The 15079-nt window shown below is 30.4% G+C and overlaps 1 protein-coding gene across 1 annotated transcript; it reads right to left on the bottom strand.

The window, feature by feature from the left end:
• Positions 1 to 12327: 12327 nt before the first annotated feature.
• LOC105618980 (ras-related protein Rab-34) lies at positions 12328 to 14740 on the bottom strand. Its single transcript, XM_012200511.1, has 7 exons — positions 14678 to 14740; positions 13905 to 14071; positions 13668 to 13769; positions 13278 to 13342; positions 13070 to 13200; positions 12506 to 12713; positions 12328 to 12398 (listed from the first exon to the last, which is right to left on the bottom strand). The coding sequence occupies exons 1-7, from the start codon at positions 14738 to 14740 to the stop codon at positions 12328 to 12330; spliced, it is 807 nt and encodes a 268-aa protein (XP_012055901.1).
• Between the last annotated feature and the right edge of the window lie 339 nt (positions 14741 to 15079).

The raw sequence follows: 15079 nt of genomic DNA, 5'->3' as shown, positions 1-15079 counted from the left end.
ATTAGTAGACACTACGTAATAAAGTAAAGAGAACGTACACTACCGACCGTACTACTACTAACGTACTAGTATACTACTATATATATATATATATATATATATATATATATATAAAATATATACATATATACACTACGCGATATCTGCTCGAAAAATATCTGCTTTTCCTCATGCAAAATATGAAAGTAACAAAATTCGAAATCCGAAAATCCTAATCGCTCAGGAATCTTCTCTTCCTCACATGAAAAATGCTTTCCCTATTACATGTTCTCTTTGGTTGCACTATCACCCACTAGTACAACACATGGGCCAGTATTCATAGTCAGATGTCTTATATTCAAGACCGTCTTAAATACGGTCTTAAGAAGTCACGAATCAATTAGAAGGCATTAATGTCTTAAGACATTACTTAAGATGATCTTGAAGTAAGACTCAATTATGAATACTAACCATAGACATACCGTTTTTCTATGTTGGTAATTGAAGCTTATTCGGTGTACCATGTTAAGTCTTGAGAGATCGCTCGAATGGAGCAGACGTGTTTCGTCTCGCCTCGAGTATTGCATTATATTATTTTTGAGAAAGCGTTGCCGGCTTTAACTGTATGTAACACTGGCCAAGTTTACCTCATCAACGAGGATCAGGGCCATTAAAGTTCGAAGAAGAAGGTGTACCATGTTCCCGTAGTGGTTATAGTGTACTGCAAATTTTATGCGCGAAGTGAGATTTTGCTACACCGTCTCAAAAAAGGAACGATATAGAGCCAGTGTAATATTTAAAATTTGAAAATGGAAGTTAAGCGAGAATAGGATTAGCGCAATAATGAAAAAAAAGTGTACATCATGGACATAATAAGAATAGACCGAGGACATGAGATTTGAAATGTGAAGAGTAGGTAGAAAAGGACGGATGCCGTGTAGCTTTCTCTTTCTGAAAAGAGACTAGAAAAGAATTTGGGAGGAGGGGGGATGTGATATCTGCTCTTAAGATAAGATGTGAATATCTGCTCTTTTTTTATCTGGATTGCGTTCCATTTCACGCATGATGCGCATGCTGCATTATTTATCCTTGTTTTTCACCGAATGTTAAACAAGGATAAACGATGCATCATGCGTATCATGCGTGAAACGGAACGCAGCTCTGATCTTCATGTGAAAGTATAGAACACGCTCGGTCTATTCTTATTGGGTGCTTTCCCAAGCAAGGACACAGTCAGACACCTAGCGTTTTCGGCCCGACCGAGTTTCTAACTTGGATTAGAAAATGCTTCGCTATTAATTGATGTTACACACTCTACTAATAGAAGAGCATTACACGAAACATTACTTCAACCCAGGTTAGTGCAAACTCGGTCGGGCCGAAAATGCTAACAGTGAATCATCCTTGTTTGCCTTAAACAAGGAAACGTTAAACAAGGAAAACGATTCTCTGTGTCTGACTGATAGGAAAACTCTATTCAATTGGAATTCAATTGGATACATTAACATTAATTAATATATATTAATATATATTAATATATATATATTATATATATATTAATATATTAATATATATTAATATATATTACGTTGTACACTAATTTAATTTGACAATGTAGTGTAGAGTGTAAAAATGAAATGCAAATTCATTAATTAATAATTAATAATAAATTAATAATAAATTAAAGTTTATGATGTACACCATTCTAGAGCAACATGTAGCGCTTATATGCAACTGGTGTGATGCGAGGTTGCAGTGTATCCCAAGGGAAAACGCTATAGTATATGAAATCGCACGTATTTGTCCGACATCAATCTTAAGTCTCTGTCGATGTTAGATTTTCACCCTTCATCTGTACAAAGAAAAATATTCTTTATTGCTAACAATAAGAAAAGTGATTGCTCAATTTACTTTCTTCCTTTTAGTAGTGGCTATCTTTAACAAAAATATTTCTTTCATAATAATCTTTAAAAAATATACCTACTTTTATTACAAATTTTAGAAAAAAATTTATTTAATCATTATATTTAATATCATTATATTTAAAACAAGATTTTCTTTTAAAAAATATTATAAAATTGATGAAAGAAGCGACTTTATAGTAAGCAAATTGAATTTTAATTGAATAATCTTCTATCGTAGAAGCTGAACTATATTTTTTACAGATTTAAATTTATTTATCAGAATTCACAATCAAAAAATCAATTGTGCCTTTAAAATTTAACATTGTTAATAGAGGATTAAAATCAGTCGTTTTTATATTGAATTTATACATTATGGAAATATTATAGATGGATTATTCTGATTATTTTCACTGATACTACAGTTGATTAATATTTATATGTACAAGCTCTATGCAAATTCTGTTCAAACGGGAGTTCGAATAAAAAGCCTATAATAGATCTTTGCGATGAATGACATAATCGAGAATCATCAATACATAATACAGCCACGGAAATTTTCATTACGTAGAAATAGACGTCACATCAATCGTCATTCGCAACTGCAAATGTTTAATGGCATCTCGATCCTAATTGCAACTAATATCACTTTCTCATAAAGGATTCAATTGGATACACTAACATATATTAATAAATATATATTAATATATATTATCGTTGTACACTAATTTGACAATGAGTGTAAAAGTGAAATGCAAATTCAATTAAAAGAAAAGGCCTATAAAACGTCGTAATTAGATACATGTAAAAAAATTCTTATATTAGGTGTAGTAAAAAGAAATCCATTATTTTTTCATACAATTTCATGCAAAAATAATGGATTTCTTTTTTATTACACCTAATATGTATAATTCTTATGTGTAATTAGATATAATAATAATTAGATAATATTTACATCAAGCGCAATTTTTTTGCTCATAGAAATGATGCTATGTGATTTCTTTGTCTCGACATGAATTATAATTTTTTTAATACCTATTTACAAGTTTACTAAGTTGTTATAGCATTATCATCAAAATTGACGTTCAATTTGACTTGTAAGATTATATTTCAAATGAAATGAACATTTCTATATACATATATTTTATATACATTATCATTTTACATACATCTTTAGCTCTTTAAATTGCTGATTATTACTGGCCTTGTAACTCGATCATGAAAACTGAAATAACGATTTGAAATAGTTATATGTATTTCCTATTGACAAATTGACCTATTTACAATCAGCAAAAAATACATATACAGAGTATAAAATTAATAAGAAATATTTTAGATAGAAGATTTCTTCATAATATTTTAAGATATTTAAATAAAATTTCAAGATTTCAAGATTAAAATTTCAATAAATAAGAAGTAAATAAATAAACAAAAAGTTTAAAACTAAAACGACGAGATTGCGACAGCTTTCAAATGGGAAGAGTTCAAAAATTACAAATAACAGAGCTAGAATTTTATGCGCGGAGATGACAATGGTCAATATGAAAGTGCTTCCTCGAACTTCAGAGTGTCTTTTAACAACAATAAAATGCAGCATCTTCACGCGCGCACAAACTGATCCATTTGCCGTCCTTGAGATTGAGTTCACAAAATTCTAGCCTTCGTAAATTTTAAATCTTTTTTATTTGAAAATTGTTATAGCTTCGGCATTTTCGTATTAGACTTTTCGTCTTAAAGAATATTATAAAGAATGTCTTTGATCAGTTTGAGACATCCTATATATGTGTATATAGTATACATACGATGAATAAAATATTTTATTCATCATATATTACACGTATATATACCTATATATATACATATGTACACATATATATATATATATATATATGAATAAAATATTTCTTAATATGTAATATACTTTAATATGTAATATAAATAGTCATTTGATTCGACGAACGATAATTTAGAAAGACGGTCTGCAGCGATGAATTACAACTCTAAGGTCAATTTTTTAAACACGTCCGGCGATATATCCGTATGTATGTACGTCAAGCATCTAATCTACAACGATTGTAACAGCGGAGATATGATTGCCTTGCCGCATCATACTATTAAAGCGTAATTTTATGTGCAATTTCGACGAATTCCTTCGTTAGACGTTAAGCATATTTAAATATTAAATATTAAATGACATTTAGTGACAATATCGCAACATTAAACAAATACAATATATCGAACTCTCGATTGTTTTTTTAATGAGTTTATCGAGCGTTTCCATGCATTTCTCGCTTTTTGGGCCATCATGAATGAGATCATGAGTTATTCATAAAAATTTTGTTATATATAATAATTTACAAACATCCACAGTCTGATAATTTATTCACTATATTAATGGCGTTAATAGATTGGGACAATTTTAATCACAAGTGTATGCTGATAATGATGTCTCTTCATGCGTTATCAGCCTTCTTTCTACTACGACAAGAACCAGGCGAGTTATAATTATTAACGATTGAACTTTAAATTTTTTTATAACCAAAAACATTAAATATAATAGTAATGAATCAAAATATTAAAATAATAGTGAGTTGATTAAAATTCATGTTTACATTCGTCACAGTTATAAAAAAGGAAAAAAAGTGTCAATCAAAAAAAAGCGAAGCAAATCCGTTTCTTTAAATTTCTTTGGCACAACAACAATCATGGCAAGCGAATCTGAAAAGGCTAATGAAATTGAAGAAGCAGTAGTACTCACAGAAGTAAATATTCTTTATATATTTATATTAGAAGGATTACGAGATATTTTCTTTAATGCTATTTCTTTAAGAGTCTGGATACAAACTGTATTCTATATGTAACTGTATAACTGTATTATAAAGTATCTATCAAGTTTTAGCAAAATCATATGAAAGACAAAAAAACATACATTTTCTTATTTCTTTTTTCTTATTATCTCATCTTTTTCTTATTTTTTTTCTCTTTTTTTCTCTTTCAAGAATTATTAAAACATAGCAGATCAATTAAAAGTGACTGTTTCGTGTTCAGATTTTTATTAGAGATTCTCTAATTCATAGCGATCTGTACATTAGTTTTTATTTGTTACAATTTAAGAACGATTTATAAACAAAATTTTTATACAACAGAAATCGTTCTCTTAAATTTCGATCAAATGTATTGGGTTGTCCGGAAAGTTCGTGCCGTAAAAGATTTAAATTTAATAAATGTACACTAAAATTTAAATTTTCTGCGTTTCAATTTTTCTTCAAAATCGGCACGAACTTTCCGGACAACCCAATATTATGCAATTAAACATACATTCGGCATGCAAAATGCTTAATGGCATCAAACATTAAACAAATATTGATAAAAAGGCAAGTTAGGGATAAGTATGATAGATAAATATGAGTCAAAACTTGGTATTAACAAAATAAACTTGGTATTGATAAAATAACGTTGGATAAAGATACCGCCAGCGTTATGATAATTTCGTTCAAATAAAATATCCTTGTAAAAAAGGTGTTGTGTTTGAAAATAGGATTCAAATGAAAAGGACAAAAAGGACAACATCGAGATCGAGATGATTTCAAAGCAGAAGAACATAAAACGATCGAAGATGTGCGACAAGGAGTCTCATATCATGAAGCTATTTAAAAATCTGATGAATTCTCAGAAAAGTCAAAAAGAATACAGGGAAAAAAAATAATTTGCGGAGCATTTTGAAGCCTTTTTAAAATCTTCAATAAGGAAGATATTCGAAACAAAATCATTATCGACAGAAAATTTAAATATACATTTTAAATTACATGATTCTTACATTTTGTCAAGGCTGTGTCTAGACAAGATATATAATTATCTCCTTGACACGTTTTTTTTTTATTTTACGTTAAACACGTGACGATGTAATGTGTAGGTAATCGTAACTATTAGACAAAACGACACCAGCAAAGTCAATCTCTAATATTTTCTTTACTATGAGAATAGTTTAGGAATATACAATGTGATATGCCCAAGATCGATATCCACATAAATTCTTCGGTAAATTCTTTGAAAGATTTCGAACATGATTAATGCATTGTGTCCGATGTAATAAGAGCTTACTGCATGAGTAACAATATTGGTAATACTTCGTTGCGAGAACAAACTGAATAATGCATTTGGGATCAAAGATCAGACACGTGTTCATCTGATTGATTATCTTATTGCGAAAAGATATCTAAGATCATCTTCCAGACGAGAGCTCAAATCTAAAGGAATCAAAACGTGTTCAAGAAATTGAGCTTTCTTTTCCGTCTCGTCTTTATCACTCTACGGTTCATACTACTATTCGTACCAATGTGAATTAATTTTACTTTCAAGGCCAGTAGTGACGCCAACTTATCTGCATTCCATTTGCGGATGCTTCATTTACAGATGCAACACGATCAAGATCAAGAGAGTTAAAATAACTTTATTTTGATTTAAAATGCATTACGCATTTTTTCATATGACGAAATTATGACGAAAAAATTGTCAACATCATAGTTATCTTTACATCATTGAGAAGCAACCATTAATCATTTTAAATTAAAATAAAGTCATTTTAACTAGAGGTTGACTTTGACATGTTCTTTGAGTTAGGATTTATTATACTACATCAAATTTTGTCTCATAAAAATATGTTGCCATAACACTTCTTTTAGCTTATTTCTTATAAAGTAAAAATCTCTACAGAGTTGGATAATTTTGCTTTTAAAAATATCACAATAAAATTATTTACTCCTTACTTATACATACGATATGGATATAATTGAGTTCAATCATATTTTGCTTCGTAGAAATAATATTTCGCGCAATGAGACTTTTTTTTTTAGATATGTTTTACAAACCCACAAGGATCTATACTGAATTATAATAAAATAAAATTATTTGTATTTCAACCGAATTATAATATAAATATCAGAATAAAATTTTATTTTATCTTATTTCCTCAAAAAATCGTTATGTAGAGACTCGCAAACGATTTTTCTGACTATAAATATCGCAATTACATTGTAGTTTTCTTAGTATTTTAGCTGTAATTTGGTTGAAATTGTCAATTTTTATAATTTACTCTTTTTCTAAATACAAAATCTATTTTTAGATATTAATCCTGTTCTAGATATTTTTGTTTCTTAGAACTGGAAAAAAACGAAAAGCAAATTAATCAGAGATTAAAAGTAGTACATTGATAAAAATAGATATACATTATGCAACAAAAAAAATATCAAGATCGTTAACGATAAATATAGATAACTAAAACTAATTAAATTTGTACATAAAATTCAAATTCCTCGAATATCTCTGTACATTAATATCTGACGTTAATGATGTATTCATCAATTAACTTGTAGGAATATCTGATGTATTTCTCCAAATTTCTTGAAATTTTCTAATTTGTTCAATTCCTTAATTAATTTCTTAATTCTTTTATTAACTGCTGAGAATGAGAACCAAACACTCAAAAAAAAGTGTTTAATTTTAAAATATTAAAATATTAAAATATTAAAATTTTATTCTTTGTCTCCATTTTTTAAATGCTTAAAGATATTTTAGTTTTAAATCTTTTCTCTCAATATAGACAAAATATTGTGTTTGAATTTGAAACACTATGCGTTTTCAACCCAAATACATAGTATTTTGTTTATTGAAAAAGTTTAAAACTAAAACGTCTTTAAGTGTTTAAAAAATGGAGATAAGAATAAAACATTTTAATATCTTAAAATTAAATACTTTTTCTAACAGTGATAATAGAACAATTACTTCTGTATGAGAAAACAAGTATTCGCAACAATTTCTTAAAATGATGAAAAAAAAAATTCTTATTTCGTAAGGTAATTGCACCGTTGCGATTTTCGTCGCGAGCAGAGAAAGCAGGCTTGGATAAGGTTTCTGGAAACTGATGCAAGGCTTCGCTCGTCATTGTCAATTTCTCTTCGCGCTAATTGCGCACGTTTCACTCCCGCGTACATGGACGCACGCACACACGTGGATGGGATGACAAATAAAAATAATCTCTGGAATCCTCTTAGGCCGCTATCAGATTATGCATTGAAGAACGCGATTGAAGATTGAAAGACTGAAGTTTGCCTAATCAGAACAAGGGAGCCAAAACTTCTTTGTCTCCATTGAAATTTCAATCCTTAATCTTTAATCTCAATCTTCAACACAGTCTGATTCCGGCCTTATCAGCCTGCATCACAAATCTTCATTCACTCTGTAAATACACACAAGCCAGATACATTTAAAAAGATCGTACATTATCTGGTAACGACAGCTTGCAAAATAATAAAAATGCTAAGTCATTGTCTTGGGCTTATATCATTCGCGGAAATAATCGAAAGGAAGAAATAATCAAGTCTTACATGAAGCGTAATCTTTTGACGTGTTCTGAGTAATCATTTTAAAAGTCATTTATTTTCGCATATGCTCAACACAATATACGGTCGGAAGAATTAAAAAATCTGATGCATCATGTCAACTCATCCGTCACACCTAGACTAGATTTATAATTCATTCTTATTTCAGTCTTAAATAATGGGGCGCGTTCAAGTCGACAAAGCAATTAGGTCTGCTCACCAAGCAATTAAACATGATTGATTGGATCCACAGGTAAGAATCAATTATGCTCATTCGCTCTGCAAGCATGCCTAGCTGCCTTGCCATCTTGAACTCGTTCGTAATCCATTGTTTTAAAATGCTACTTAATATGCTTTTCTAATTGAGTTCGGTGATATATATAATGCGTATATATAATGCGTAATATATAATACACGAAGTAAGAAGAGTAAGAAAGTGATCTATTACAGTCGAATGTCAGAAGAATAATCGTAATTGTATAGTCAATTTCTTCTCCGTGTGTATTGTAAACAACGCATTATAACTTAAGAGAACTATATATATATATATATATATATATATATATATATTTAAGGTCTTGATAAGAAATGATTATATGATAAGAAATACTATATATAAGTGTGATAAAAAATACTCGTTTCTCTCATAGATGAATTTTAATTTTAATTTGTATGCTCTTCATCTTTTTCAAATTTTTAGAATTAAAGAAAAGTAAAGAGCTGTTAAACCAAAATTAAAATTAAAATTACATTGATAAGAATGAGCATTAGGCTATGGTTACATCAATGTAAGAGAACTTTAATCTTAATTTGACTTACTATTTATTTTTTTCTAAAAGTAATAAATATACTAAACTAATTAAGTAAATAATCGGACTCCTTATAATTGTATATAAAAAATTAATTTGCAAAAGGGACTAATATGAAGAACAGTCCTATGTAATATTGACATATGCATTCCCGTATGTTGGATTTCTCTGTTCTTATCGCTATCGCTGTTGCCTCCGCATTGTGTGTAGAGCTTTACAGAAATTTTGTCGGCAGCTCTAAAGCCTACTCTACAATAAAATCGTAAGCGGTAAAGTCATAAGAAATTAACCATCATAATCGATTATTCTTCTCACACTTAACTGTGATTAGTTAATTTCTTATGGCTTACGGCTTGCGACTCTGTTGTAGAAGCCTAATCGATGAGGTTGATCAATAGTCAATTGATTGGCTAATTTCATCGATTAATGCCCAGTTCCACAATTAATTTATAACCGAGGTACAACTTATTCATTGTCTTTTTCCAATTTTAGAATTGAAAAAAGATGAGAAATAAGTTAAACTCGGTTAAGAGTTAATCATGAGTTGTGAAAACTGGGTCTAAGACCCAGTTGCATCAATATCACTTTGAATTTAAGACTTAAAACTCTATCTGTCTCGCTTTAAAGCCAAAAAGAGACAGAGTTTTAAGCCTCACTTAAAATCAAAGTAACGTTGGTGCAATCGTGCCTAAGCCTAATAACGAATTCGACGGACGTATTCAGTGCGCATTGATGCACATTAAAGCCGTCGTACACAAAAAAAAAACATAAAAATATATTTGTAAGTAAACGTAGAAATCGATTTAAAAGTGAAAAATACTCAATACATTTTATTGTATTTTATTTAGTAAAATATGTATTTTATAATTCGAAATATTTGCATTTCACTTTTATATTCAAATTAAATCAGTGTACAGCTGTTTTGATATGCACCAGTGTGCACTAATTTCCATTGAAATTCGCCATAAGACTTACGATTACTCATTGTAGAATCAGCATTAAAATTAATAGATGCATTCAGTACTATGACCGCTGAGCGCTCAGTGAGCGATGTAATACTGAATGCATTACGTTCACCTTCTAATTCTTAAAATTAGGCTCAATTTCACAACTTACAGTTAACTCTTAATCGAGGTTCAACTTATTCATTTATCTCTTTCCAATTCTAGAATTGGAAGAGAAAAGAAATAAGTGAACCTCGGTTAAAAGTTAATCCTGAGTTATGAAATCTTAGAAAAGTATATAAAATAAACGGTAAGTTAAGCCGAGATCAAAATTACACATAATTTCAACCGAACTTTGTTTTAAACATGACACGTTTTAATCAGGCGATATACAAACGGAAAAGGTGCTGCTTATGTGGCACAGGAAGATCCAACCGTTCAATGTAAGCGGAATCGTGCACCGTTAATCTGACTCTACTGATATATAGCAGTGATAACATAAAATATATTTATTCTATCAGCGTTGGCAATCTATTGATAATCTAACTTCTATAAAATTATCGAGTTTTAGAACCAAAACAATTTACGTAATTACATTTTAATTGTAAATTTAAAATACAAGACTTGTAATAATAAAATTTAAGAAAATCTTCCATCCGTATATTTTTTTGGGGGAGATCGCAAAATTCGTATCATCACGCGACTGCGAGCTTCTAATGTCATGTAATTCGTGGCCTCTCTCCATCGAACTCTCAAGCTCCTTCTTCGACGAGTCGTCATCCCCACCTTTATCACCTGTCGGAATGCGGTTCAAAATTTACCTTCTAATGGCCGATCGGTTGTTCGGATAAACGAAAGCCGACTTCTGTCACTAATAGCAACAACCACGTGACAAAAGTTGCGTCCAGCTGCGTCGTTTCTAGTAAATGTGCACTAATTCAACTTTTACGATTTAGAATGACGACGCGTACGAACGTCGCGTAAGCGATCCGGCGTGATCCGGTCACGATCGGCGACCGTCGGCGATATCACCGTTGTTCTTTTTTCGCTGTCATTCTTCCGAGCAAAAAACAACAGAACGGTTGATAAAAATGTGCGCGCATTAATCGACAATGACGCCGCGAGCGGCGATGCTTGGAAAGCGCGCGGTCGACGCGCGAAATTCAAATGATCTTTTTTTGTAAAAAGTGTAGAACAGCAATCGAGTTAATCTCGGTATACGCGTGCGCGAATAAATAAAAGAGGTGGAATAGGAATTCGTCTTTCAGTAATCTTTCCTTTAGACTTTGGTGAGCTCACTACGCGTGTAGAGATAGGAGATATAATTAGAATAATTATTAATAGGATTGGTAAGACCTTTCTATTGTATTATTGTTTAAGTTTATTATTACAAAACTTGATCTAAAAAATCAGATCTAAAAACTAATATTGTTCCTTGTCGTGTCTCGGAGTTTGCTATGTCTATTATTCATTCTAGAGTTCATTGATTGTTCAATTAAACATTATATTTTATCACATTAGTAGACTTTATATTTGATTTATAATTTCTTTTATTTTGAATATAAAACTTCGATGTTAATTCATTTAAAATGTGGATTAGATTGTTGCAAATATTTAACAAAAAACAAAAGAATTAAAATGTGTTGTGTCATTTTTATTAATTATTTGCAAACGTATGTTAGCTATTTAAATGATCGTTTTTATTTATCTTAATTTCTTGTCATATTTTGTTTACGATGTATTTGGGAAGCACAGTGCCAATGTTGTTGTCATTCTAACTTAATTCATTAGATGTAAAACAAGATGACATTATTTTAATATTATTAGCTTTTTGTTCAGTTGTCTTACGTATATAATAAATCATAAAAATAGAATGATGTAATAGTTTTGGCGGTATGCTTCCTAAACAAAATAACAAATAATAAATTTGTTTTCTATAATTGAACTAGTATACTTTTGAAACACACTTTTTGAAACATTTTTTAAAACATTTAAAAAATAAAATAAATATATATTTAATATCTGACGAAAATAAGAAACAGAGTTTTAGTGCAGTCTAGTGCAGAAATAAAAAATAAAAACTTAAGCAAATATTTATAGTCCATTCTTATTTCAAGACCGTCTTAAGTAATGTCCTATTCGTGATTGACTTATAAAATTTTAAGACTGAATTTAAAACGGTCTTAAATACAAAAATTATGAATTGACTATTCCTTAATAGTGTCAACTTGTTTTCTGGGGGAAATTATAGAATGAGACTCGATCGATAGCACTCTTCCCCAATTTAACTCTTAAATATATTTATCGAATTCTATTGTCATGTCGGACATTTGGAGCACTTTGGCATTCTTTGTCGCTTCATCTCGGTCTTCGAGTGTTTTTTCAAACCTGGAAAAAAGTAACACAATGAATAATTTATCCTTACTTTGTGCTTATCAAACTACATCTATTTTGCCAGGTCGATGCGGCGTTACAGATTCGAGATTTCTACTCACTTATCATCGCCGAACCGATGTTGATCGGCTCGAGCTTCAAACTTTGCATTTCACGCAAGACCATTGTATGAAAGGAGAGCGCAGCGACTCGTGTAAACAATTCGAACACCCCGTTACCCGTTCTCGACGAGACCGCCCAATATTCCGCTCGCATTCTCCTCGCTGCTTCAATCGCCCGTTTTTCGATTATTTCGTATACTGGATGAGTCTACCGTTTCCCAAAAGAAAAAGCGATTAATAAAAAGACAATATATTCATATCAATTTTTACATTTAGATTTTTTTAAACTGTCATAAAATTACAACAACAATTTTTATGGGCTTTCTACTATAAGCTATTAGTCATAAATTAGAAAGTTAGAAACTAAAAATTGATCAATCACAGTCGTCAATTTTTAATTTCTGACTTCTAGGAAAACTTATAAGACCAAATTATTCTCTGACTTAAGTTATAATCTTAAAAATCAATTTATATTAATCAATCACAATATAAACAACTTAAGACATTACTTAAGACAGTGTTAAATATATAAGAATATCAGCCTACAATATTATCAATACTTACTAATAGATCTTTTTTAGTGCCGACTAGAAAAATATGATAAGGACCAATGTTGCTGCGACTTGCCTCATTCAACCATTGCTGGCAATGCATCAGCGACATCAAGTTTCCCAAGTCGAAAACGATCATGATTACTAAAATGAAATAACACGTAAGAATTGTAAGCTAATTGAGCTGGATGAAATTGTGCACAGAAAGAGGAATTTTTTACCATTAGCACCGCGATAATAAGACGCCGCTATGCACTTGAACCTTTCCTGACCCGCGGTATCCCATCTGCAAGTGACATTCTCAAATTACTATATTACATACTATTCACGCTTGCACGAAAAGAATAATTTTGCTTAAATATCTTAAAATTTAGCTAAAAATCGATATCTAAAAATTTATTTAGGTGCTAATATGAAAGTTTATTAAATTATCAAAATAATTGGATGCTCAAGCTGATTGCTAGAATGTCAAAATTTTTTGCAGCCTTATATGAGCCTTATTTTCTACTTATAATTATTTTGATGGTCCGATAAAATTATTTTTAGATCTGTATCTAGATAATTTTTTAAAATTTCATAAAAATCATTCTGTCAGTGCTTAAATTTATTACATTTGCAAATGGAAAGGTACGCCAAGGATGTCGAATCTCTCCACCTCGAAATCCACGCCGATAGTGGCCTTGTAATTGTTGTCGAAGAGTCTGTGGCAGAAGCTGCGCAAAGTGATCATTCGTCTTATTGTTCAAATTTTCAGGCAGAAAAACCATCAAATTGACTCCGTAAGGAATAATCAATTTTTCCAAAGTTATACTAAACGATAGAGATCGAGTTTGTCGATCAATTATTACCGGTTCACCAACGATGTCTTGCCGACGGCGACATCGCCTATGACGATCACCTTAGAAATTCGGAGAGTCAAGCTCTTGTTCTCGCAAGTCCGTCTAATCAAAGTGCCGAAATCATTCTCGTTATATGGTGTGGTCTCAGATGAAAATGGTGGTGGCCAATCGGTTATCTGTCAGTGAAGATCACAGTCTATTTTTATTTATAAAAACTTGACTTTAATTTTGATTTGATTTAATTTTTATTTTCTTCTAAGGATTAAAAAAAAGTAAATTAAATCAAAATTAAAAAATTAATCTACATTATGTCTATTTTTACTCACTAAATTTTTTAAAGAATCTCACTCTAGTAGTAAGTAAAAATCGAATCAATCTTGAAAAAGAGTGACTCAATTTTCAATCTTTAAAAATAAGATTTCATTCTTCGGAGTAATAAGATTCACTCTAAAAATTGTAGAAAGTACCAATATAGATAACTTCAATCTCAATTTAATTTATTTTTCAGTCCTTTCTAATTCTTAAAGATAGAAAAAAGTTAACCAAGATTAAAGTTAATATAGAAAAAGGCAATAAATTACTACAATGTAGATTAATTTCAACCTTGGTTTAACTTACTTTTTATCTTCTTCTAGTTATACGTATAATATTAGAAAAAGATAAAGTGTAAAAGTCGCGAGATTGAATTTAATTACATTAATAAATAAAAATGAGCCAGAGAAAGATTACATTAAATCGTTTGATCATTATCGACATCAAAAATTAATTTGAATAATTCCTACCTGCCTCTCATCATTGGCTTCTTCTTTCATCATTTTGTAAGTCGCGGAGCGTGTTTCCAACATCATTCTCTTCGAATCGGAACGCTTGATGAAATAATAAGAACGCGCTCTCTTTTTCCACACATGTGTCACTGTAATTTTTGCAATTGCATATTGTTGATTGCGTTTTGTTTGCACACTGTTGTTTGAGACTGACTATAAACAAGGATTCACTGTTCAACATTCACTGGTTTGGGAACAACGCAATTGATTTCGCATGACTAAACGGGAAACATTGGTTGCTGTGGCAGGTGTTTCATTGTGACATATGGGGGAGGCTCATACGGGCATAATTGTGAAAACTAATGTGTCTGGAATAAATTATGTAAAAATNTATATATATATATATATATATATATATAT

The sequence above is a fragment of the Atta cephalotes genome (assembly GCF_000143395.1).
Source record: "Atta cephalotes unplaced genomic scaffold scaffold00019, whole genome shotgun sequence".
Taxonomy (NCBI): Eukaryota; Metazoa; Arthropoda; class Insecta; order Hymenoptera; family Formicidae; genus Atta; species Atta cephalotes.
This window is presented reverse-complemented; position numbering and strand designations above follow the sequence as displayed.

Excerpts from the sequence above, each read along its gene's own strand:
- LOC105618980 (XM_012200511.1), bottom strand. The coding sequence starts at position 14,740 with ATGTTGGAAACACGCTCCGCGACTTACAAAATGATGAAAGAAGAAGCC. Across the intron at positions 14,072-14,677 it reads AAGCCAATGATGAGAGGCAG|ATAACCGATTGGCCACCACC; the intron begins GTAGGAATTATT and ends CTTCACTGACAG. Across the intron at positions 12,714-13,069 it reads GCACTAAAAAAGATCTATTA|ACTCATCCAGTATACGAAAT; the intron begins GTAAGTATTGAT and ends GGGAAACGGTAG.